Source organism: Salmo trutta, chromosome 3, assembly GCF_901001165.1.
Source record: "Salmo trutta chromosome 3, fSalTru1.1, whole genome shotgun sequence".
NCBI lineage: Eukaryota > Metazoa > Chordata > Actinopteri > Salmoniformes > Salmonidae > Salmo > Salmo trutta.
Window position 1 is genome coordinate 71,450,364 of NC_042959.1, and position 27,578 is coordinate 71,477,941.

The 27,578-nt window shown below is 44.2% G+C and overlaps 1 protein-coding gene across 2 annotated transcripts; it reads right to left on the bottom strand.

The window, feature by feature from the left end:
* On the bottom strand, window positions 1-27,280 carry LOC115187336 (peroxisomal carnitine O-octanoyltransferase). 2 transcript variants are annotated; one of them, XM_029746408.1, is made up of 16 exons: window positions 27,100-27,280; window positions 10,969-11,088; window positions 10,749-10,873; window positions 9,508-9,689; window positions 6,982-7,106; window positions 5,590-5,698; window positions 5,260-5,353; window positions 5,018-5,143; window positions 4,835-4,936; window positions 4,626-4,709; window positions 4,197-4,304; window positions 3,884-4,014; window positions 3,115-3,238; window positions 2,824-2,996; window positions 2,543-2,662; window positions 1-1,566 (listed from the first exon to the last, which is right to left on the bottom strand). In XM_029746408.1, the coding sequence occupies exons 2-16, from the start codon at window positions 11,081-11,083 to the stop codon at window positions 1,446-1,448; spliced, it is 1,839 nt and encodes a 612-aa protein (XP_029602268.1). In that variant the 5' UTR covers window positions 11,084-11,088; window positions 27,100-27,280; the 3' UTR covers window positions 1-1,445. The 2 variants fall into 2 exon arrangements, with proteins under 2 accessions (XP_029602268.1, XP_029602274.1); XM_029746414.1 differs by lacking the exon at window positions 27,100-27,280 and adding an exon at window positions 26,957-27,062.
* Between the last annotated feature and the right edge of the window lie 298 nt (window positions 27,281-27,578).

The following is a 27,578-nucleotide window of genomic DNA, read 5'->3' on the forward strand; positions in this document are numbered from 1 at the left end:
TCATTAATAAAGATGTTTTATTTGAATATTTGGGCTCATGGCATGATTCATTCACTTTGATTTGTCAGTTCAATCACACCAAACAACTTTCATATTCAATGAAACATTTTCCAAGTTTACATTGTCAGTAAGTCAATACTATAATGTTCCTACTGTAAAGTGGGTTACATAATTTTCACTACTTTAGGCATTAAAACAGCTTCTTTTCATTCTGTTGAATCAAATGCAGCGCTCGTCTTTTATCACTTTTCTATCATTTACAACAAAAAAACATGCTGAAAACCTCAAGAATGTCTGAAAGGTATTAACACAATGGCAGTGTTCGAGAGCATCAAAACCGTGATGTATCATGGGTAAATTGTGACAGGAATGTTCATTATTACAGACATCTACTACATAAAATGGCATATTGCATAGGGTGGCAGCCTATGGATCTGGCATAGGAGTGGTAGAGTTATTCAGCAGCTTTTGAAGTCTAAAAAGTCAGGTCAATTAGGGAGCTATTCAATCAAAACCACTAACCAGATCTCTGGGGACAGACTAAAATAAGGACACAGCAAAAAGGCACATTTGAATTTACTTGGGTTTCTTTCCGTCTCATCCAAACACCGTTTCATTGATCATATCCAGCCAAATGCATAATCCTCTAGTGATGTGCAAAACATAAAAACAATAATATTTCTTGCCCTGGAAACTGGAAAACAGTTTTGATTGAGTAGGGCCCTTACATAATACCCATGAAGCCTGAGGTGAGACAGTAGTCAAAGACAACATGACCCGTTTCTCTCTGTTTCTTAATTTCACAGCTACAACGACAGTTACGTTCTAAAAGAGTCATTTCAACCAATCAAGAACATCTATACTTCAGTCACTCTTCTGGAAAAGCCAACCAATATAGAAAAATAATACTATTCATGAATCACTAATGACCAGGGACAGGTGACGCGATGCTACGCTGGTCACTGCAGGCTGGAAGTGTTATGGTGAGGGCGAGTTAGGATGTGTATGTTAGCTTAGCGGTGTACAATGCATGACATGGGTTAACACTAAAGGTTTCTCACAACATAAAAACAACAAACTAAATCGTGGTAGGAAATTCAATCTATACATTTTGAAAACAAGGAATCCCCGATCTAGCTGCTACATAAATCGCAGAGAATGATTCACTAAGTGCAAAATAAACTAATTTGTTGAGCTGCATTTAAACAAATAATAAAATTTTATTTTTTAAATGTAGAAAACAATAAATGTGCCTTTGCATTGATCTGTGCAGAACTAAACTATTATTGACTACCATCTACAAATTGTGTGTGTGTGTGTGTGTGTGTGTGTGTGTGTGTGTGTGTGTGTGTGTGTGTGTGTGTGTGTGTGTGTGTGTGTGTGTGTGTGTGTGTGTGTGTGTGTGTGTGTGTGTGTGTGTGTGTGTGTGTGTGTGTGTGTGTGTGTTAGAGCTGAGCTGTGGTAGCGAGATGTAGCATCTCATGTAGGGAGGTAACCAGGTTCTGGAACAGTGTCTCTGCATCTGTCTCTGGACTGGACTTCCACGCCGAACAGGAAGCCACGATCCTGAAACAGGAAGTACAAGTCAAATACTGGACACTTGTAGAAGTTTTAAAAAATCTGTCCATCATGGAAAGGACGGAACAACACAGCTGCACTTTCTAACTACTACTATTAAACTTCACCCTTGACCTCACCTTGATCCCCACTAACTAGATGACACATCAAACAGCTGGAATAGTAACTGTTATCTCACCCAGAATGTATTGTCCAGAGTCCAGGACCTAAAGCACCAACATTGATCTAGAAGTATCTACTCAGAGGGATATCTAAATACCATCACTCTCCCTACAGTATTATGTCATCAGAGAGACGGGGAGGGGAGGAGGGTCCCAAATGTTTTAACATCCTCTAGTCTACCTAAAATGTAGTTTATTATAGTAATGCACTCGTGTTAAAGGTTGGAGCTAGGTGGTAATGTTGTGTGTGTGTTTACTGGTCAAACTGGATGATGAAGCGTGGGGTGTGTGTGTGTGTGTGTGTGTGTGTGTGTGTGTGTGTGTGTGTGTGTTTACTGGTCAAACTGTGGATGATGAAGCGTGGGGTGTGTGTGTGTGTGTGTGTGTTTACTGGACAAACTGTGGATGATGTTGTGTGGGGTCAGTATGTGTGTGTGTGTTTGTGTGTGTGTGTTTGTGTGTGTGTTTGTTTACTGGTCAAACTGTGGATGATGTTGCGTGGGGTCAGTGTGTGTGTGTGTGTGTGTGTGTGTGTGTGTGTGTGTGTGTGTGTGTGTGTGTGTGTGTGTGTGTGTGTGTGTGTTTACTGGTCAAACTGTGGATGATGTTGTGTGGGGTCAGTGTGTGTGTGTGTGTGTGTGTGTGTGTGTGTGTGTGTGTGTGTGTGTGTGTGTGTGTGTGTGTGTGTGTGTGTGTGTGTGTGTGTGTGTGTGTGTGTGTGTGTGTGTGTGTGTGTGTGTGTTTACTGGTCAAACTGTGGATGATGTTGTGTGGGGTCAGTGTGTGGATGTGTAATAGCCCACCTGTCGTCTCCGATGCGGTAGAAGAACCCGTAGCCATGGTGCACCATGGGAGCAACCGCTCCCAGGACTGTGGTGTAGCCAACCAGACTGGTGGACAGGGTAAAGTTACCGCCCCCACCACTGGAGAGAGAACACACACAAATGACACACACCATAAACACACACACACACACACACACACACACACACACACACACACACACACACACACACACACACACACACACACACACACACACACACACACACACACACACACAAACACACACACACACACCTACCTCTTGGAATACAGTGGATCAGTGAAAAGGTCTGGCATAGGAAGTCCCTCCTCCTTGGCGATCAGGTACAGGCCCAGGAGATGTCTGTCAAAACCTTTTCCGTTCTGTGCCTCAGCCATCAGTTTGTTGTGCTTGTTGAAGGCCAGCAGCAGGGCTTTCCTCTTAGCCTCAGCCTGGGAGACATACACAAAGTCAGAGTGTAAGTAGCCTGGTCGCCAGATTTACATGTATGGCATGACAATGTATGAAGACCTAATCGTTTACTGGATACACACACACTCTCACACTTACGCTGGCTGCAGGGAGGAGCATGGTATGGCACCAGTTCTGTGCCTCCAGGGTACAGGGCCTCATGGTCTCAGTCCTGCCGTGGTAGAACCTTCTGGTCATCGCTGTCTCATAGCAACTACCTAACCTGGGAGGGGGGATTATCATCAATCATCAGTTATGGAGAGAATATTGGGGAGGAAGGATAGATGAATTTGATGGACAGATGGATGGGCGGGTGGGTGGATGGATGAATGTTGGGTGGATGGATGGATTCATTGGATGGATAGTGGATGCAGGGCCGGCTCCAAGCATAAGAGACATAAGCCGTTGCTTAGGGCCCCAGGCTGCTAGGGCGCCCTCAACCTCCCCCAAAATTATTATTATTTGAGAATTAGAATAGTAGAATACACCAGTTGCAAGGTCGAAATGTGGTTCTGCAGAAGCAATTTCTCTCTTGTTATGTCAGCCATTCAATTCACCATGTCTTCTAACATTTTTTAAATTGGTAAGTTAGCCTAGCCAGCTATCTAAACTTGTAATAATGGCTGAACACCAACCAGGGTGCCTGGGGGCCCTGACCTCCAGGGGGCCACTATTGATTTTGTTAGTCACTCCCTCTATCGTCATTAACATGCCATAAGTCACGGCAAAATGTGTAGAATTACAAGAAGTTAGCTTTAAAACTGAAAATAATGTCTCTCGACCCCATGGCCTAGCTTAGGCCCCAACGAAATCTCGCTTAGGGCCCCCAAAAGGCTAGAGCCGGCCCTGGCCGGATGGATGGTATTACCTCCCATGCTGTCTGTAATAAGCCAGTTGAAGGGCCAGTTGTATGAAGGTGTCTGGGTGGAGCTTCCTCTGTTTGATGGCTGCTTTCCCAAACGAGGTGAACGCATAACACACCACCTGCAAGTCCTGAGTCTGGAGACACACACAGGTGTCTGTCAAACCAGATATCACACACAGATTAGAGTTGTGTGTGTGTTGGGGAGTGTAAGGGCCTGTGAGGGTGTGTTTGTGATCAACACAACACCTGCGATGGTCCAATCTGACCACCACGGGGAAGCAGAGTCATGAATGCGTATGTGTATGTGTGAACTCACAGTCTCTAAGTACTGTTGCTTGGCATGTGCAACGTCACTCCTGACTCTGTCATCCACAGTGAAGACCAACTCTTCAGGAAGAGGCATAGGCCGCACTGTCTCAGAGCCCTACATAGACACACACAATACAAATGATACTGTTGCTTACTCACAGTGAAATTAACCTATTTATTACCTGATACATGGAAGCATAATAGCATATCCTGTTGTTCTCAGGTGTGGGCTACAGCGTAAAATCTTCTAAATAGAACCAGAGTGTAGTTTTATGCTGAGCTGGCATGCTTACGCCCAGGTTTCACTGAAATTAACAGGAGTGTCTCACACTCAGCAATACTTATGCGTCCGGTTTAGCAGGCCAGTAAGGCACTTAGAATTAAGGACAAACAAGATATAGTCACTGAAAATAAGTTCAATAGAAACGGTATTTACCTTCCACTTGCCGTCTGTAGCTTTGAGCTGCTGATCCACATAGTAACCCTGAGTTACCAGTACCATGGCATCGTAGGGGGCATGCTGCAGCACACACCAGCAATTACCATACATAGGAGCACACTCACAACAAAACATCATTACACTACTGCTAACAGAGGAGTATTGTTATTTCAAATCATCTCTCTCTCTACAAAACAGTAACACACGTCACAATTGGATCCGAAGGTTCCGTCAGCGAAGGAGATGGAGTTGTAGGACTTGTCTCCCCAGCGGATGGTGGAGTCTCCTGTCAGCGCTTCCCGGGTCACCTGGGGGCAAAGGCCAAAGGTCAGATTATACCATACTAAGGATGGTATGGATGCCTGTGGTGTGTGTGTGTGTGTACATACCGGTGTGTAGTTCTCTGCAGTAGCGTAGGGTTTAGCATCGTCCAGTGAGACCACAAACAGACTGCTTTGGATGGTCTCTAAGATCGTCTTATTGGCTGGATCTATACCTATCAGATACTCCCTGGCCTACAGACACAGAGAGAGCGAGAGAGCGGGAGAGCGAGAGAGCGGGAGAGCGAGAGAGCGGGAGAGCGGTTTAGGGCATGGTGATGTCCATTCTATACAGCCAACTTCACACACACCTTAGCCCAGCGTGTCCTCTCCTCTGAGGTGAGAGCAGCGACACCATCTCCCGCTGGCTCCCCTTCACAACACTGCTTCACATGGGTCAGCTGCCTATACACACACACACACACACACACACACACACACACACACACACACACACACACACACACACACACACACACACACACACACACACACACACACACACACACACACACACCCACACACACACACACACACATACACACACACACACACACACACACACACACACAGGCACATAAATACATGCAAATATATGCAGATGCACACAAATATACCTAAATATCCACTGGCCAGAATACCTGAGCAGCTCTGGAGGGGTAAGAATGTGTCCATCACACACTGCATCAAACGAGAAGAAACGCCCCTTACACATCACCACCACATGGGAGGGGCATGGACCCTCGCTCTCTACAACACACACAGAAAAAACATCAATACATACAGTACCAGTCAAAAGTTTGGACACACCTACTCATTCCAGGGTTTTACTTTATTTTTTACAATTTTCTACATTGTAGAATAATAGTGAAGACATCAAAACTATGAAATAAAACATATGGAATCATGCAGTAACCAGATTTTTTTTAACAAATCAACCTATATTTTATATTTAAGATTCTTCAAAGTAGCCACTCCTTGCCTTGATGGCAGCTTTGCACACTCTTGGCATTCTCTCAACCAGCTTCACCTGGAATGCTTATCCAATAGTTTTTAAGAAGTTCCCACATATGCTGAGCACTTGTTGGCTGCTTTTCCTTCACTCTGCGGTCCAACTGATCCCAAATCATCTCAATTGGGTTAGGTCGGGTGATTGTGGAGGCCAGGTCATCTGATACAGCACTCCATCACTCTCCTTAGTCAAATATCCCTTATTTTGGGTCATTGTCCTGATGTGTTGGGTCATTGTCCTTTTGAAAAACAAATAGAAGTCAAACCAGATGGGATGGCGTATCGATGCAGAATGCTGGGGTAGCCATGCTGGTTTAGTGTGCCTTGAATTCTAAATAAATCTCTGAGTGTCGCCAGCAAAGCACCCCCACACAATCACACCTCCTCCTCCATGCTTCACGGTGGGAACACCACATGCAGAGATCATCTGTTCACCTACTCTGCGTCTCACAAAGACACGGTGGTTGGAACCAAAAATCTCAAATCTGGCCTCATCAGACCAAAGGACAGATTTCCACCGGTTTTATGTCCATTGCTTGTGTTTATTGGCCCAAGCAAGTCTCTTCTTCTTATTGGTGTCCTTTAGAGTGGTTTCTTTGCAGCAATTCGACCATGAAGGCCTGATTCAGATGGTCTCCTCTGAACGGTTGATGTTGAGATGTGTCTGTTACTTGAACTCTGTGAAGCACTTACTTGGGCTGCATTTTCTGAGGCTGGTAACTCTAATGAACTTATCCTCTGCAACAGAGGTAATTCTGGGTCTTCATTTTCTGTGGCGGTCCTCATGTGCCAGTTTCATCATAGCGCTTGATGGTTTTTGTGACTGCACTTGAAGAAACGTTCAACGTTCTTGAAATTTTCCAGATTAACTGACCTTCATGTCTTAAAGTAATCAATACACACCTCCACACACACATGGAAAACACACACACACACACCTAAATAAATAACACAGAGTACTACACACAAAAACAAAACACAAACATCATATTGCATGGTGGTGTTGGGGGGGGGTCACCTACCTGTCTTAAAGTAGTTGATGATGGTATCCTTGGTGACTCCAGGAACTTTACATGTACAGAACAGCATTCTGAACTGGTCCATATCCAACACCACATTACCAGCTTTATGAGGGTCCAGCCTCTCCCTGGCAGGGACCACACAGTCAGAGAGTGTGTGTACTGAACGTGTGTGTTTAGGGATACACAAGGTACACCGTCCAACTAAATGCTTAGTTGCAGGTTCCTTCTCGACAATGAAACAACAATAAGAAATAAAATATAATAATATGAACATAAAGTAGCTGGCTCAGTAGAATAGAATAAATATTTGAAACAACTATAATACACGAAGGCACAATTTATAGTTCAATATAAACACGTGTTTTGGGGAAGAGGGGGATTGGAGGGCAAGTGTTTAAATTGTGCATTATTTAGCAATCGTAGCAGTAGTTGTGATGCGTGTGTAACCTTAATACAGTGAGGGAAAAAAGTATTTGATCCCCTGCTGATTTTGTACGTTTGCCCACTGACAAAGAAATGATCAGTCTATAATTTTAATGGTAGGTTTATTTGAACAGTGAGAGACAGAATAACAACAAAAAAATCCAGAAAAACGCATGTCAAAAATGTTATAAATTGATTTGCATTTTAATGAGGGAAATAAGTATTTGACCCCTCTGCAAAACATGACTTAGTACTTGGTGGCAAAACCCTTGTTGGCAATCACAGAGGTCAGACGTTTCTTGTAGTTGGCCACCAGGTTTGCACACATCTCAGGAGGGATTTTGTCCCACTCCTCTTTGCAGATCTTCTCCAAGTCATTAAGGTTTCGAGGCTGACGTTTGGCAACTCGAACCTTCAGCTCCCTCCACAGATTTTCTATGGGATTAAGGTCTGGAGACTGGCTAGCCCACTCCAGGACCTTAATGTGCTTCTTCTTGAGCCACTCCTTTGTTGCCTTGGCCGTGTGTTTTGGGTCATTGTCATGCTGGAATACCCTGGAATACATTTTCAATGCCCTGGCTGAGGGAAGGAGGTTCTCACCCAAGATTTGACGGTACATGGCCCCGTCCATTGTCCCTTTGATGCGGTGAAGTTGTCCTGTCCCCTAAGCAGAAAAACACCCCCAAAGCATAATGTTTCCACCTCCATGTTTGACCATGGGGATGGTGTTCTTGGGGTCATAGGCAGCATTCCTCCTCCTCCAAACACGGCGATTTGAGTTGATGCCAGAGCTCCATTTTGGTCTCATCTGACCACAACACTTTCACCCAGTTGTCCTCTGAATCATTCAGATGTTCATTGGCAAACTTCAGACGGGCATCTATATGTGCTTTCTTGAGCAGGGGGACCTCGCGGGTGCTGCAGGATTTCAGTCCTTCACGGCGTAGTGTGTTACCAATTGTTTTCTTGGTGACTATGGTCCCAGCTGCCTTGAGATCATTGACAAGATCCTCCCGTGTAATTCTGGGCTGATTCCTCACCGTTCTCATGATCATTGCAACTCCACGAGGTGAGATCTTCCATGGCGCCCCAGGCCGAGGGAGATTGACAGTTCTTTTGTGTTTCTTCCATTTGCGAATAATCACACCAACTGTTGTCACCTTCTCACCAAGCTGCTTGGCGATGGTCTTGTAGCCCATTCCAGCCTTGTGTAGGTCTACAATCTTGTCCCTGACATCCTTGGAGAGCTCTTTGGTCTTGGCCATGGTGGAGAGTTTGGAATCTGATTGATTGATTGCTTCTGTGGACAGGTGTCTTTTATACAGGTAACAAACTGAGATTAGGAGCACTCCCTTTAAGAGTGTGCTCCTAATCTCAGGTCGTTACCTGTATAAAAGACACCTGGGAGCCAGAAATCTTTCTGATTGAGAGGGGGTCAAATACTTATTTCCCTCATTAAAATGCAAATCAATTTATAACATTTTTGACATGCGTTTTTCTGGATTTTTTTGTTGTTATTCTGTCTCACTGTTCAAATAAACCTACCATTAAAATGATAGACTGATCATTTCTTTGTCAGTGGGCAAACGTACAAAATCAGCAGGGGATCAAATACTTTTTGCCCTCACTGTATGTATGTATGTATATATATATATATATATATATATATATATATATATACACACACACACACACACACACACGGAGTGTACAAAACATTAGGAACACCTTCCTAATATTGAGTTGCACGCCTTTTTGCCCTCAAAACAGCCTCAATTCGTCGAAGCATGGACTCTACAAGGTGTTGAAAGCGTTCCACAGGGATGCTGGCCTATGTTGACTCCCCGTTCAAAAGGCACTTAAATATTTTATCTAAGCCCATTCAACTTCTGAATGACACACACACATACACAATCCATGTCTCAATTATATCAAGGTTTAAAATCATTCTTTAATGAACCTGTCTCCTCCCCTTCATATACACTGATTGAATTGGATTTAACAGGTGACATCAATAAGTGATTATAGCTTTCACCTTGATTCACCTGGTCAGTCTATGTCATGGAAAAAGCATGTTTTGTACACTCAATGTGAGTATCTTACGTGCGAAGCAGGTCCCAGTACTGTAGAGTGTGCCACATGCTTATGCTGGTCCTCTGTAGCTGTACTCCCTCTGTAGAGGGCCAGCAGTGCTCTAGGTAGGGTGCAGGACCTCCGAAGTTCACATTCAACTGGGAGGGGTAACGCATTTCCAGATAGGCTGCATCCAACCACCACTCCTCCAACTGGGGGAAAACACACACACACAGAATAAAGATGAAACACTGCAGGGAGACACCATAATGACTGCAGTATTTAAAACACTCAAAGATTCCCTTTCGCAGTTGCTCAGGGTCGAGCATGGTGTGTGACCAGTTCCCACAGGTTCTAGCTGTGCAGTGTGTTGTGTGTGTGTGTTGAGTGTAGAGGTCAACCGATTAATCGGAATGGCCGATTAATTAGGGCCGATTTCAAGTTTTCATAACAATCGGTAATCTGCATTTTTGGACACCGATTATGGCAGATTACATTGCACTCCACGAGGAGACTGCATGGCAGGCTGACTACCTGTTATGTGAGTGCAGCAAGGAGCCAAGGTAAGGTGCTAGCTAGCATTAAACGTATCTTATAAAAAACAATCAATCTTAACATAATCACTAATTAACTACACATGATTGATGATATTACTAGTTTATCTAGCTTGACATGCGTTGCATATAATCGATGTGGTGCCTGTTAATTTATCATTGAATCAAAGCCTACTTCGCCAAACAGGTGATTTAACAAGCGCATTTGCGAAAAAAGCACTGTCGTTGCACCAATGTGTATCTAACCATAAACATCAACGCCTTTCTTAAAATCAATACACAAGTATATATTTTTAAATCTGCATATTTAGTTAATATTGCCTGCTAACATGAATTTCTTTTAACTAGGGAAATTGTGTCACTTCTCTTACGTTCTGTGCAACAGAGTCAGGGTATATGCAGCAGTTTGGGCCGCCTGGCTCGTTGCGAACTGTGTGAAGACCATTTCTTCCTAACAAAGACAGCCGACTTCGCCAAACTGGGGATGATTTAACAAAAGCGCATTTGCAAAAAAAGCACAATCGTGCACGAATGTACCTAACCATAAACATCAATGCCTTTCTTAAAATCAATACACAGAAGTAGATTTTTTTAAACCTGCATATTTAGTGTCATGTAGAGTAGGCCAGAAGGCTAAACTGGAAAACCTAACCACTATCCAAATAAAATCGGCGTTGAAAAATCATAATTGGTCAACCTCTAGTTGAGTGTGTGTACCCAGTTCCTGCGTGTCCTGGCTCTCTGCAGTAGTTTTTGGTGCAGGTCTTTGCCGATGCCCTCTCCAAACCTCTTCACTACGGCCGCAGTCACCTGGTACTCCTCCTCTGTAGCAAACGGCCGCACTGGAAAATACACACAGACATTTCAGTAACTAGACATATTTTTATCCAGGGTCCATGCTAACGGCGCTTCTCTGTCACACATGCAGGAATCTCACCTGCATCCAGGTACTTGGCAAGGCTCCCCTCTAGAGACGGTACAGGGAGAGGAGGCAGGCTATGCTGGTACTGGAACGTCCGCTCAGTGGGGAACTCTGACACCTGGTTGGTCATGTCACCTACAGCACCAAAACACCTGGTTAGCCATGTTGTCACCTACAGCACCAAAACACCTGGTTAGCCATGTTGTCATCTACAATACCAAAACACCTGGTTAGCCATGTTGTCACCTACAATACCAAAACACCTAGTTAGCCATGTTGTAACCTACAGCACCAAAACACCTGATTAGCCATGTTGTCACCTACAATACCAAAACACCTGGTTAGCCATGTTGTCACCTACAATACCAAAACACCTGGTTAGCCATGTTGTAACCTACAATACCAAAACACCTGGTTAGCCATGTTGTCACCTACAATACCAAAACACCTGGTTAGCCATGTTGTCACCTACAATACCAAAACACCTGCTTAGCCATGTTGTCACCTACAGCACCAAAACACCTGGTTAGCCATGTTGTCACCTACAATACCAAAACACCTGGTTAGCCATGTTGTCACCTACAGCACCAAAACACCTGGTTAGCCATGTTGTCACCTACAGCACCAAAACACCTGGTTAGCCATGTTGTCACCTACAATACCAAAACACCTGGTTAGCCATGTTGTCACCTACAATACCAAAACACCTGGTTAGCCATGTTGTCACCTACACCACCCAAAAACCTGGTTAGCCATGTTGTCACCTACAATACCAAAACACCTGGTTAGCCATGTTGTCACCTACAATACCAAAACACCTGGTTAGCCTTGTTGTCACCTACAACACCAAAACACCTGGTTAGCCATGTTGTCACCTACACCACCCAAAAACCTGGTTAGCCATGTTGTCACCTACAATACCAAAACACCTGGTTAGCCATGTTGTCACCTACAATACCAAAACACCTGGTTAGCCATGTTGTCACCTACAATACCAAAACACCTGGTTAGCCATGTTGTCACCTACAATACCAAAACACCTGGTTAGCCATGTTGTCACCTACAATACCAAAACACCTGGTTAGCCATGTTGTCACCTACAGCACCAAAACACCTGGTTAGCCATGTTGTCACCTACAATACCAAAACACCTGGTTAGCCATGTTGTCACCTACAATACCAAAACACCTGGTTAGCCATGTTGTCACCTACAATACCAAAACACCTGGTTAGCCATGTTGTCACCTACAATACCAAAACACCTGGTTAGCCATGTTGTAACCTACAATACCAAAACACCTGGTTAGCCATGTTGTCACCTACAATACCAAAACACCTGGTTAGCCATGTTGTCACCTACAATACCAAAACACCTGGTTAGCCATGTTGTAACCTACAATACCAAAACACCTGGTTAGCCATGTTGTCCCCTACAGCACCAAAACACCTGGTTAGCCATGTTGTCCCCTACCGCACCAAAACACCTGGTTAGCCATGTTGTCACCTACAATACCAAAACACCTGGTTAGCCATGTTGTCAGCCAACAGCACCAAAACACCTGGTTAGCCATGTTGTCACCTACAATACCAAAACACCTGGTTAGCCATGTTGTCCCCTACAGCACCAAAACACCTGGTTAGCCATGTTGTCGCCTACAGCACCAAAACACCTGGTTAGCCATGTTGTCACCTACAATACCAAAACACCTGGTTAGCCATGTTGTCACCTACAATACCAAAACACCTGGTTAGCCATGTTGTCACCTACAATACCAAAACACCTGGTTAGCCATGTTGTCACCTACAACACTGTAAAAGGAATTTCCAGGTGAACAAAAGAGAAGAGCAGTCGCAGATGAAGACAATTTAAAATCATTCCTGTTTATTACAAGTTGCAACAGGGAGACACCACCCAGCATTGAAGCAGAGAAAATGTCTAACTGGCCTCCTGGACACAGTTCTTTAATGTCCTAATCAGACAGCGCCAAATGATCTGGAAACAGCAGCCTGAGAGGCTTGTAGGAAGTCAAAACAAACGACTTTGTCGGCTGCTACTGAATCACAGGGTCCACAGGATGTCATCAATACCATACAACAGTGAAATATCAGCGTGTCCTCCAGTCTGGCATTATGCACTATCGACAAATATGAGAATAATCCATCTTTTTTTATGTTTTATTTTTAATTTAACATTTATTTAACTAGGCAAGTCCATTAAGAATAAATTATTATTTACAATGACGGCCTACCAAAAGGCAAAAGGCCTCCTGTGGGGACCGGGGATAAAAAAATTAACATAATAATAATTCAGCATCATGTCTATTGACCATCAACCCGCAACTTGAATGTCACAAAACAGAAAATCCAATATGCTAACCATTGTGTAGATTACTCTAAACTAAATATTAACTTCAGTCATCTTAGATTTCCCCATTACAAGCACCAAAACACCTGGTTAGTAATGTTGTCATCTACAGCACCAAAACAAAACTGTTTAGACATGTTGTCCCCTACAGCACCAAAAACTTGTTTAGCCATGTTGTCACCTACAGCACCAAAACACCTGGTTAGCCATGTTGTCACCTACAATACCAAAACACCTGGTTAGCCATGTTGTCACCTACACCACCAAAACACCTGGTTAGCCATGTTGTCACCTACAATACCAAAACACCTGGTTAGCCATGTTGTCACCTACAACACCAAAACACCTGGTTAGCCATGTTGTCACCTACAATACCAAAACACCTGGTTAGCCATGTTGTCACCTACACCACCAAAACACCTGGTTAGCCATGTTGTCACCTACAATACCAAAACACCTGGTTAGCCATGTTGTCACCTACAACACCAAAACACCTGGTTAGCCATGTTGTAACCTACAATACCAAAACACCTGGTTAGCCATGTTGTCACCTACAATACCAAAACACCTGGTTAGCCATGTTGTCATCTACAGCACCAAAACAAAACTGTTTAGCCATGTTGTCCCCTACAGCACCAAAAACTTGTTTAGCCATGTTGTCACCTACAGCACCAAAACACCTGGTTAGCCATGTTGTCACCTACAATACCAAAACACCTGGTTAGCCATGTTGTCACCTACACCACCAAAACACCTGGTTAGCCATGTTGTCACCTACAATACCAAAACACCTGGTTAGCCATGTTGTCACCTACAATACCAAAACACCTGGTTAGCCATGTTGTCACCTACAACACCAAAACACCTGGTTAGCCATGTTGTAACCTACAATACCAAAACACCTGGTTAGCCATGTTGTCCCCTACAGCACCAAAACACCTGGTTAGCCATGTTGTCCTCTACAGCACCAAAACACCTGGTTAGCCATGTTGTCACCTACAGCACCAAAACACCTGGTTAGCCATGTTGTCCCCTACAGCACCAAAAACGTGTTTAGCCATGTTGTCACCTACACCACCAAAACACCTGGTTAGCCATGTTGTCCCCTACAGCACCAAAACACTTGGTTAGCCATGTTGTCACCTACACCCCCAAAACACCTGGTTAGCCATGTTGTCCCCTACAGCATCAAAACACTTGGTTAGCCATGTTGTCACCTACATTACCAAAACACCTGGTTAGCCATAGACCTACTGTCCCCTAGCCTGGTAGACTCTAGGAATCCAAGTGTGGACTGGTCAATCCTCCACTTTCGTCAATTTTAAAAAATATCTTGGATCTTGGACCATGCTAACTGTACGGGAGAGAGAGGTAAGTTGAGACATTTTTCAAGGGAAATATAGTATTCTTTCTAAAAAAATATATATTTCAGGATGTTGTGCATCGCTGGAAATAATCAGAATTAATGTAAACAGTTTTGAAAACATAACTTGTCACACAAAAAGTGGTCTCTTGGCACCACATACCATGGGGTAAGTTGAGCTGCAGGACAGGGTGAATTAAAGCACCTACATATTTCTGTACCGAATGAAATAATACCACTACCTTTTAAAACCATGTCTATCTTTATTTTCTAAACACATCTTCTTTTTAGCATTTAATCACTTTAAGCACATTTTTAAGCTGCAAAATGTAACTTTTTGGGCAACCTAACCAAATTCAATGTGAGTTCTGTCATTCTCATTCAAAGCAAGTCTAAGAAGCAGTAGATATGTTCTATGTGGGCTATTTCTATGCTTCCCATTCTTAAGTTTAGTTTTTGCGTCTTTTACTTTCGGTTTTGTACACCAGCTTCAAACAGCTTAAAATACAATATTTTTGGTTATTGAAAATATTTCACAGTGGTTTAGAAGGTTACAATGATTCTCTATACTCCTCACACTCAACTCTGGACCTCGAAGCCAGTTCCCCTGAATTTTTTCATTGCAAGATGGCGCCGACAGATGGTCGCCTCGCTTCGAGTCCTTAGGAAACTATGCAGTATTTTTTTTTTTATGTATTACCAGCATTTTGCTACACTCGCATTAACATCTGCATGTGACCAATAAAATTGTATTTGATCAAGGACTGATTTAGCCCTGGGACATCAGGTGGGTGCAATTTATTATCAGATACAACAGAAAACCAGTAGGCTTCAGATCTTGTAGGGTAAGAGTTGAATACCACTGCTCTACACACTGAGTACACAAAACATTAGGAACACATTCTTAATATTGAGTTGCACCCCCATTTGCCCTCAGAAGAGCCTCACTTCATTGCTCTTCACTTCATTGGGGAATGGACTCCACAAGGTGTCGAAAGCATTCAACAGAGATGCTGGCCCATGTTGACTCCAATGCTTTGTCAAGTTGACTGGATGTGCGGTCCTGTGTGGCTCAGTTGGTAGAGCATGGTGTTTGCAACGCTAGGTTTGGGAGTTCGATTCCCACGGGGGACCAGTACGGAGAACGAAATGTATGCATTCACTACTGTAAGTCGCTCTGGATAAGAGTGTCTGCTAAATGACTAAAATGTAAATGTGAAAAAATGTGCTTTGGGTGGTGGACTACTCTTGATACAGATGGAAAACTGTTGAGTGTTAAAAACCCAGCAGTGTTGCAGTTCTTTTTTGTATATTTTTTTCTTTGACCCTCTTTTTCGATATTGTCTCAAACCTGCAACTTTCCAACAGGCTCGGGAGAGGCGATGGTGGAGTCATGCGTTCTCCAAAACATCACCTGCCTAACATCACTCCTTAACCAATGTGTCGGAGGAAACACTGTTCAACCGGCGACGGCCCGCAGACACCCGGCCCACCACAAGGAGTCGCTAGAGCACGATGAGACAAGTAAAGCCCCACCGGCCAAACCCTCCCCTAACCTGGACGACGATGGGCCAATTGTGCACCGTCCTATGGGACTCCCGGCCATAGCCGGTTGTGGCACAGCCCAAGAATGAACCCGGGTCTGTAGTAACGCCTCAGACCGCTGCGCCCCTCGGGAAGCCCTAGTGTTGCAGTTCTTGACACACTCAAACCGGTGCGCCTGGCATCTACTACCATACCCCATTCAAAGGCCATAAAATAGTTTGTCTTGTCAAGTCACCCTTGCAATAATGCATTGCGCTACGCCTGAATTAAAAAAAATTAAAATGATTTGCTCAACTTGCCATTGGCTAAATTTACTCCAAGGTAAACATTTACTATATTAGCCCACACAGCTACAAGGATGCACTTTCATGCTAGGTTTCAGACCTCATACTGAAGCTTATAGAGACCCCAAGTGAGGCAGCAGCTACTCTTCCTGGAGTCCAAACACATTAACCTGTTATGTTACATTAACCGTTTGTGCCTTCCGGTCTGGAGCGTGCAGTCGCACTTCGCTTCGCTCCACAGGTAATATTACACTTCATTACATTACAACGGTTTGGTTTGTTTGATCTGAGCAATTTTTCTTAGCTAGCTACATAGCCGTCTTTGTATCAAAGATAATTGTGTAGTTTAGAGTAATTAGAGTAATTATCGAGGCTAGCTATTTTTTCGTCCTCCTAACGTAGTCAACACTGCTAGCTAGCTAGTCAACACTGCTAGCTAGCCAACCTCTACCGACTAGCAGCACTGTAGAAACTATTACATTACAACGGAACGACTTGATTAGTGTAGTGTTAGTGTTAGTTAGCTAGCTACATAGTTGTCTTTGCTGTCTTTGTATCTAAGATAATTGTGTAGTTTAGAGTAATTATCGAGGTTAGCTAGCCAGCCGCGACGCGACGCCTTGTCCAGACTCCAGACTTAGTCAACACACCTAGTCATCAAACCCACTGCTAGCTAGTGGGTTTGCTAGCTAGCCAACCGTTACCGACTAGCAGCGCTGTAGATACTAATACATTACAACGGAACGATTTGACTAGTGCAGTGTTAGCTAGCTAGCTACATAGTTGTCTTTGTCATAGCTTGATAATTGTGTAGTTTAGTAATTATCGAGGTTAGCTAGCCAGCTATTTCCGTCCCCCGCGACGCCATTGTTCCATACCTAGCCAACTATTACCGACGAGCAGCATTGTAGAAACTAAATACATTACAAAGGAACGTCTTGATTAGTGTTATGTTAGCTAGCTACAAAGTTGCTTTTGTATCATCACAAGGTGTAGTACTGAAACTATCGAGGTTACCTAGCCAGCTACACGTTCAAACAAAGTCAACAACGCAGCCACTGCTAGCTAGCCTACTCCACCAGCCAGCAGTACTGTATCATTTTCGTCATTTTAGTCAATAAGATTTTCGCAACGTAAGCTTAACTTTCTGAACATTCGAGACGTGTAGTCCACTTGTCATTCCAATCTCCTTTGCATTAGCGTAGCCTCTTCTGTAGCTTGTCAACTATGTGTCTGTCTATCCCTGTTCTCTCCCCTCTGCACAGGCCATACAAACGCTTCACACCGCGTGGCCGCTGCCACTCTAACCTGGTGGTCCCAGCGCGCACGACCCACGTGGAGTTCCAGGTCTCCGGCAGCCTCTGGAACTGCCGGTCTGCGGCCAACAAGGCTGAGTTCATCTCAGCCTATGCTACCCTCCAGTCCCTAGACTTCCTGGCGCTGACGGAAACATGGATTACCACAGATAACACTGCTACTCCTACTGCTCTCTCCTCGTCTGCCCACGTGTTCTCGCATACCCCTAGAGCATCGAGCCAGCGGGGTGGTGGCACTGGAATCCTCATCTCTCCGAAGTGGATATTCTCTCTTTCTCCCCTGACCCATCAGTCTATCTCCTCATTTGAATTCCATGCTGTCACAGTTACCAGCCCTTTCAAGCTTAACATCCTTATCATTTATCGCCCTCCAGGTTCCCTTGGAGAGTTCATCAATGAGCTTGACGCCTTGATAAGTTCCTTTCCTGAGGATGGCTCACCTCTCACAGTTCTGGGTGACTTTAACCTCCCCACGTCTACCTTTGACTCATTCCTCTCTGCCTCCTTCTTTCCACTCCTCTCCTCTTTTGACCTCACCCTCTCACCTTCCCCCCTACTCACAATGCAGGCAATACGCTTGATCTCATCTTTACTAGATGCTGTTCTTCCACTAATCTCATTGCAACTCCCCTCCAAGTCTCCGACCACTACCTTGTATCCTTTTCCCTCTCGCTCTCATCCAACACTTCTCACTCTGCCCCTACTCGGATGGTATTGCGCCGTCCCAACCTTCGCTCTCTCTCTCCCGCTACTCTCTCCTCTTCCATCCTATCATCTCTTCCCTCTGCTCAAACCTTCTCCAACCTATCTCCTGATTCTGCCTCCTCAACCCTCCTCTCCTCCCTTTCTGCATCCTTTGATTTTCTCTGTCCCCTATCCTCCAGGCCGGCTAGGTCCTCCCCTCCTGCTCCGTGGCTCGACGACTCACTGCGAGCTCACAGAACAGGGCTCCGGGCAGCCGAGCGGAAATGGAGGAAAACTCGCCTCCCTGCGGACCTGGCATCCTTTCACTCCCTCCTCTCTACATTTTCCTCTTCTGTCTCTGCTGCTAAAGCCACTTTCTACCACTCTAAATTCCAAGCATCTGCCTCTAACCCTAGGAAGCTCTTTGCTACCTTCTCCTCCCTCCTGAATCCTCCTCCCCCTCCCCCCCTCCTCCCTCTCTGCGGATGACTTTGTCAACCATTTTGAAAAGAAGGTTGATGACATCCGATCCTCGTTTGCTAAGTCAAACGACACCGCTGGTCCTGCTCACACTGCCCTACCCTGTGCTTTGACCTCTTTCTCCCCTCTCTCTCCAGATGAAATCTCGCGTCTTGTGATGGCCGGCCGCCCAACAACCTGCCCACTTGACCCTATCCCCTCCTCTCTTCTCCAGACCATTTCCGGAGACCTTCTCCCCTACCTCACCTCGCTCATCAACTCATCCTTGACCGCTGGCTACGTCCCTTCCGTCTTCAAGAGAGCGAGAGTTGCACCCCTTCTGAAAAAACCTACACTCGATCCCTCAGATGTCAACACCTACAGACCAGTATCCCTTCTTTCTTTTCTCTCCAAAACTCTTGAACGTGCCGTCCTTGGCCAGCTCTCCTGCTATCTCTCTCAGAATGACCTTCTTGATCCTAATCAGTCAGGTTTCAAGACTGGGCATTCAACTGAGACTGCTCTTCTCTGTGTCACGGAGGCTCTCCGCACTGCTAAAGCTAACTCTCTCTCCTCTGCTCTCATCCTTCTAGACCTATCTGCTGCCTTTGATACTGTGAACCATCAGATCCTCCTCTCCACCCTCTCCGAGCTGGGCATCTCCGGCGCGGCCCACGCTTGGACTGCGTCCTACCTGACAGGTCGCTCCTACCAGGTGGCGTGGCGAGAATCTGTCTCCGCACCACGTGCTCTCACCACTGGTGTCCCCCAGGGCTCTGTTCTAGGCCCTCTCCTATTCTCACTATACACCAAGTCACTTGGCTCTGTCATATCCTCACATGGTCTCTCCTATCATTGCTATGCAGACGACACACAATTAATCTTCTCCTTTCCCCCTTCTGATAAGCAGGTGGCGAATCGCATCTCTGCATGTCTGGCAGACATATCAGTGTGGATGACGGATCACCACCTCAAGCTGAACCTCGGCAAGACGGAGCTGCTCTTCCTCCCGGGGAAGGACTGCCCGTTCCATGATCTCGCCATCACGGTTGACAACTCCCTTGTGTCCTCCTCCCAGAGTGCTAAGAACCTTGGCGTGACCCTGGACAACACCCTGTCGTTCTCCACTAACATCAAGGCGGTGACCCGATCCTGTAGGTTCATGCTCTACAACATTCGCAGGGTACGACCCTGCCTCACACAGGAAGCGGCGCAGGTCCTAGTCCAGGCTCTTGTCATCTCCCGTCTGGATTACTGCAACTCGCTGTTAGCTGGGCTCCCTGCCTGTGCCATTAAACCCCTACAACTCATCCAGAACGCCGCAGCCCGTCTGGTGTTCAACCTTCCCAAGTTCTCTCACGTCACCCCGCTCCTCCGCTCTCTCCACTGGCTTCCAGTTGAAGCTCGCATCCGCTACAAGTCCATGGTGCTTGCCTACGGAGCTGTGAGGGGAACGGCACCTCCGTACCTTCAGGCTCTGATCAGGCCCTACACCCAAACAAGGGCACTGCGTTCATCCACCGCTGGCCTGCTCGCCTCCCAACCTCTGAGGAAGCACAGTTCCCGCTCAGCCCAGTCAAAACTGTTCGCTGCTCTGGCTCCCCAATGGTGGAACAAGCTCCCTCACAATGCCAGGACAGCGGAGTCAATCACCACCTTCCGGAGACACCTGAAACCCCACCTCTTTAAGGAATACCTGGGATAGGATAAAGTAATCCTTCTAACCCCCCCCCCTTAAAAGATTTAGATGCACTATTGTAAAGTGGTTGTTCCACTGGATATCATTAGGTGAATGCACCAATTTGTAAGTCGCTCTGGATAAGAGCGTCTGCTAAATGACTTAAATGTAAATGTAAATGTTATGGATAGGGGGCAGTATTTTCACGGCCGGATAAAAAACGTACCCGATTTAATCTGATTATTACTCCTGCCCAGAAACTAGAATATGCATATAATTATTAGCTTTGGATAGAAAACACTCCAAAGTTTCTAAAACTGTTTGAATGGTGTCTGTGAGTATAACAGAACTCATTTGGCAGGCCAAAACCTGAGAAGATTCTGTACAGGAAGTGCCCTCTCTGACCATTCCTTGGGCTTCTTGACTCTCTTTATTGAAAACTGAGGATCTCTGCTGTAACGTGACACTTCCTACGGCTCCCATAGGCTCTCAGAATCCGGGAAAAAGCTGAATGATGTCTTTGCAGCCCCTGGCTGAAAAACATTAGCGCCTTTGGTAAGTGGTCTATCAGAGGACAATGAGACTGAGGCGCGTGCACGAGCCAACCCCATGTTTTTATTCTTTCGTCTTTGAACGAAAACAACGACTCCCGGTCTGAATATTAGCGCTTTTTTACGAGAAAAATAGCATAAAAATTGATTTTAAACAGCGGTTGACATGCTTCGAAGTACGGTAATGGAATATTTAGAATTATTTGTCACGAAACATGTCGGGCACGTAACCCTTCGTCACCCTTGGATAGTGTCTTGAACGCACGAACAAAACGCCGCTATTTGGATATAACTATGGATTATTTTGAACCAAACCAACATTTGTTATTGAAGTAGAAGTCCTGGGAGTGCATTCTGACGAAGAACAACAAAGGTAATCCAATTTTTCTTATAGTAAATCTGAGTTTGGTGAGGGTCAAACTTGGTGGGTGTCAAAATAGCTAGCCTGTGATGGCGAGTTATCTACTCAGAATATTGCAAAATGTGCTTTCACCGAAAAGGGTATTTTAAAATCGGACACCTCGATTGCATAAAGAAGTTCTGTATCTATAATTCTTAAAATAATTGTTATGTTTTTTGTGAACGTTCCTGCATGGAATCTTCTCAGGTTTTTGCCTGCCATATGAGTTCTGTTATACTCACAGACACCATTCAAACAGTTTTAGAAACTTTAGGGTGTTTTCTATCCAAAGCCAATAATTATATGCATATTCTAGTTACTGGGCAGGAGTAGTAACCAGATTAAATCGGGTACGCTTTTTATCCGGCCGTGTAAATACTGCCCCCTAGCCATAACAGGTTAAAATGGTGTAAAATAGTAATATGTTTGAAAAATTGAAGTTTTTGGATTTTTGAGGAATTTGTAATTCGCGCCACGCCTATCATTGGATATTGGAGCAGGTGTTCCGCTAGCGGAACGTCTAGATGTAAGATTAAGGCACTTACTATTACGCGGACCCAAGTGCAGACTCAGATGAGGAGACTGGGATAATGTAACCAAGGTATTTATTGAAAAACAGGGGGAAGAAGGGGTGCAGGCCAGGGAAAGCTTGGGCGGGTTGCAGGGAGCCAGGTGCTGAGGCTGGAGCGAGGGGAGTTGGGGCTGGGTAAGCTGGTCTGGAGAGGAATCCAAGGAAGCAGTAGAGTGGGGGGGTCCAGGACAGGGTAGGAGGACTGACAAGACGTGGGACTGTAGACAGGGACCAGAGTCAGAGCGGACAGAACTGTAGCGGAGAGGAAAACATCATCAGGCAAAGGAAAACAGGCACAACACAAGAACAGGATCTATGCAGGAACAAATGGCTGAAAACACAGACCGACTGAGCAGAGGTTACGATCTGGCAGCGTGGAAATGGCAGGGCTGAGTATTTGTAGAGGTCTTGATTATGGAACAGGTTGCAGCTGGTGGGGATCTGCTCTGCTTCCAGCACACCTGTCTCCACCCACATAATCACACACACACACACACAAAGAGGGAGAGAGCACTGGGGGAGTAGCGGCAGGTTAGGGAGACACAGGATGAGCAGTAGAGGGCGTGGCAGGCACAGATGTAACAGTACCCCCCCCTCTACGGGCGCCAACTGGTGCCCAACCAGCCTTATCTGGGTGTGAGGTATAGAAAGCACGTAAGAGGAAGGGGTCCAGAATATTATAGCGGGGAACCCAACAGCGCTCTTCAGGCCTGTATCCTTCCCAGTCTACCAGGTACTGCCAGCCACGACCCCGGCGGCGCATGTCCAGAAGCTGCCGGACGGTATAGGCAGGATGGTCATCGATGAGCTTAGCGGGGGTGGAGGAGCTGCTGCAGGAGAAGACATGGGACTGGAACTGATCAGGGATACATGGAAGGTAGGATGGATCTTGAGAGTAGAGGTCGACCGAGTATGATTTTTCAACGCCGATACTGATTATTGGAGGACCAAAAAAAGCCGATACCGATTAATCGGCCAATTTTTTTATATATTTGTAATAATGACAATTACAACAATACTGAATGAACACTTTTAATTTAATATAATACATAAATAAAATCAATTTAGTCTCAAATAAATAATGAAACGTTCAATTTGGTTTAAATAATGCAAAAACACAGTGTTGGCGAAGAAAGTAAAAGTGCAATATGTGCCATGTAAAAAAGCTGACGTTTAAGTTCCTTGCTCAGAACATGAGAACATATGAAAGCTGGTGGTTCCTTTTAACATGAGTCTTCAATATTCCCAGGTAAGATGTTTTAGGTTGTAGTTACTTTTGTAGGCACTTTAGTATTGCCAGTCTAATCTCGGGAGTTGATAGGCTTGAAGTCATAAACAGTGCTGCTAAGAGCTGCTGGCAAATGCAGTAAAGTGCTGTTTGAATGCTTACATGCCTGCTGCTGCCTACCACCGCTCAGTCAGACTGCTCTATCAAATAGCAAATCATAGACTTAATTATAATATAATAAATACGAGCCTTAGGTCATTAATATGGTCAAATCCGGAAACTTATTTCGAAAACAAAACGTTTATTCTTTCAGTGAAATACGGAACCGTATTTCTGTTATATTGCTGTTACATTGCACAACCTTCAATGTTATGTCATAATTATGTAAAATTCTGTCAAATGAATTACGGTTTTTGTTAGGAAGAAATGGTCTGAGCCAGGCGGCCCAAACTGCTGCATATACCCTGAGTCTGCTTGCACTGAACGCAAGAGAAGTGACACAATTTCCTTAGTTAATATTTCCTGCTAACACGAATTTCTTTTAACTAAAAATATATACTTGTGTATTGATTTTAATTAAGGCATTGATGTTTATGGTTAGGTACATTGGTGCAACGATAGTGCTTTTTTCGCGAATTCGCTTTTGTTAAATCATCACCCGTTTGGCGAAGTAGGCTGTGTGCAACGCAGGACAAGCTAGTTAAACTAGTAATATCATCAACCATGTGTAGTTAACTAGTGACTTTGTTAAGATTGATTGGTTTTTATAAGATACGTTTAATACTAGCTAGTAACTTACCTTGGCTCCTTGCTGCACTCGCGTAACAGGTGGTCAGCCTGCCACGCAGTCTCCTCGTGGATTGCAATGTAATCGGCCATAATCGGCATCCAAAAATGCTGATTACCGATTGTTATGAAAACTTGAAATCGGTCATGCCTGTTTACTCCAAGCAGTTTAGTCACCTCAATTTCCTCATTATTCATTACAATATTTAGTTGAGGTTTAGGGTTTAGTGAATGATTTGTCCCAAATACAATTTTTTGTTTTTGAAATATTTAGGACTAACTTATTCCTTGCCACCCATTCTGAAACTAACTGCAGCTCTTTGTTAAGTGTTGCAGTCATTTCAGTCACTGTTGTAGCTGACATGTATAAGGGTAAGGGGGATACCTAGTCAGTTGTACAACTGAATGCACACAACTGAAATGTGTCTTCCACATTTAACCCAACCCCACTGAATCTGAGAGGCGCAGGGGGCTGCCTTAAATCAACATCCACGTCTTCGGTGCCCGGGAACAGTGGGTTAACTGCTTTGCTCAGGGGCAGAACGACAGATTTTTACCTTGTCAGCTCAGGGATTCGATCCAGCAACCTTCCGGTTACTGGCCCAATGCTCTAACCACTAGGCTACCTGCCATAGTGTCCAGTCATCCACATACATAGACACACTGGCATGTTGTTGGTAAAGATTGAAAAAAGTAAGGGGCCTAGACAGCTGCCCTGGAGAATCCCTGATTCTATCTGGATTATGTTGGAGAGGACTACACCCTCGGTGTTCGGTTATCCACATTACAGCAGGGGGTGTAAAGCCATAACACATACGTTTTTCCAGAAGCAGACTATGATCGATAACGTCAAAAGCCGCACTAAAGTCTAACAAAACAGTCCCCACAAACTTTTTATCATAAATGTATCACAGCCAATCATCAGTCATGTATGCAAGTGCTGTGCTTCCCAATAAGCATGCTGCCGAAAGTCTGTTGTCAATTTGTTTACTGCAAAATAGCCATGTATCTAGTCAAACACTCTAAAAAAAGCCTGTCCCTTTAAGAACTCAGTGATGACATCACAGCTATCACAAGCTGGCAGAGTGTTTAGTTCATTACTAAGTGCAGCTGGCAACCTACTGCTGTGAACACAAATCTCAGTTTTGGACATTATTTTCTTTCTGGACAATTTATTCATCACTGTGCGTGAAAACCAAAACTGTAAGTAATGTATATGTTTTCCCCTTGTTTTACTGACGACGTTGTCAATCGTTAAAGAATATTTCTGTAATTATTACAGCATTATGTGTCTCGTTGTTATGCTCGCTATCTAACATTCTTAGCTACATTTTCGCCTGTCATTGTTAGCTGGTTAGTCTGATGTTGCTAGCCACTTGTATTTTCGTTTCAGTCATTGGTTTAGTATAACAGATGAGAGCTGTATATCTTGTTTGTTATTGCTAAATGAATGTACATTATCTTAGTACTTGTGCCATTGCATTCATGTTTATTATTTCCAGATCACATCTTGTATGGATAAATGGACAATTAATTGGATAATACCAGCTGAATGACATGGAACAGAATTGCAAACATTGTTAATCTCCAATCAACATGAAGAACCCTAAACTGAGGAACTGTCTTTCTCACCGTTTCTCTAATAAGAGTACAATCGCCATAACAATAACCTACTCAATCAATGTATGCATTCCAGAGGCATTAACCTCTAATTCGAAAACAAAAAAAATCTCCAAAAGTGTACTAAGGGTTGGTAACAGGCTGATTGGTCGGCTATTTGAGCCAGTAAAGGGGGCATTAGTATTCTTGGGAAGCAGAATGACTTTTGCTTTCCTCCAAGCTTGAGGGCACACACTTTCTAGTGGGCTTAGATTGAAGATATGACAAATAGGAGTGGCAATATCATCCGCTATTATCCTCAGTCAATTTCAATCCAAGTTGTCAGAACCCGGTGGCTTGTCATTGTTGATAGACAACAATCATTTGTTCCTCTTCCACATTCTCTTTGTGGAATTCAAAATTACAATGCTTGTCTGCATTTGTTGTTGGCATGTCATGCTTAAGTTTCCTAATATTGCCAATTGAAAAAATTATTCAAGTAGGTGGCAATATCAGAGGGTTCATCTGATTCAATGAATGATGGAGCTGAGTTTGCATTTTTACAGAACAATCTTTAAATTATTTACTTTGATTTAGATACAAGCATCATGAAACCTCCCAAAAAATGTATGACTTGATGAAATTCCAGTTTTTTTGGACCTAACGTTAACTTCCTTACAACGTTTTCCATATTTGGTCAAATTATAAATGTTGTTTATGGTTTCCTAGAAACAAGGGTGGCTCAACCTACCCCTTTGGCTCAATGTACCCCAATCTCCCCTACTACAGTAGTCATTATCTACAAAGATAGTTGTAGAATTTGTAGCTGGGCAATTCCATTGTAACGGAATTACGCTGAGACTCAGGTTTTTCACTTTAAAATGTATGCCAAACAAAAAACATTGATTTCAAAGTTTAACAAACCATACAACCAAATCGGAGTATCAGAGTAATTCCACATAAACATGAAAATTGTCCAGCTAGCTTGACTCGCAGGCCAGATGCAACTTTTATTGTTCGAGATCAAATTCCATCTTTGCCGAGGCGGCGCAGCCTTGTACCAATCGCATTAATAAGCACTTTTATAGCACAATTGCTCAGCAATTGATTACCATATAAATTCTGGCTACATAACCATATGATGAAACATAGCTAGCTGGTCAGTTCTACTTACTGCAGAAACAAGTGCACTAGCTAGCTATAAAATAGTTGGCCCCTGAGGCCATTGCATTGTTTTCACGGCTCGAATGTAGGTCAGTTTCAGTTTGCAGTCCGATCGAAGCAGCTTAATCCCACAAACATGACAAGCAAACTCACTTTAGTATTTTGCGATATTCTGCTAATTCCGATATGTGAAAAGTTGTTTTCTCTCGTTCATTCAAAATAAAAAATATGTTGCAGCTATTTTCTAAACTAGACTGTAGAGGAAGGCGCTTGCGGTAGTTTTGTGTTGTTGCCCCGCTCGTGGTGTATGCAGCGCTTCTCATCACCTTTCACCCAGTAAGAGGTCATGGCTAGAAGGGCTACAGCTTTTGTCAAAAGTGTATTTATTTTGGCATTTTAGCTAACTCTGACCTTTTTCCAAATCTTACCCTAATTCGCCTAACGTGCTACGTTAATTATCCTAACATGCTGTGTAAATTCTCCTAGCCTGCTACGAAAAGTCAAATTTGACAAAAGCGGTATCCCATCTAATCAACCCCAGTTAGCGGACTGCCAACACCCGGAAGAGTGGAGTGGTGATATTATTACACGTGACTTGGCTTTATTCATTTTTCATGGATATCTATTGTGAG

Excerpts from the sequence above, each read along its gene's own strand:
- LOC115187336 (XM_029746408.1), bottom strand. The coding sequence starts at position 11,083 with ATGACCAACCAGGTGTCAGAGTTCCCCACTGAGCGGACGTTCCAGTAC. Across the intron at positions 4,015-4,196 it reads AGCAACAGTACTTAGAGACT|ACTCAGGACTTGCAGGTGGT; the intron begins GTGAGTTCACAC and ends GTGTGTCTCCAG. Across the intron at positions 2,997-3,114 it reads TGCTCCTCCCTGCAGCCAGC|GCTGAGGCTAAGAGGAAAGC; the intron begins GTAAGTGTGAGA and ends TATGTCTCCCAG.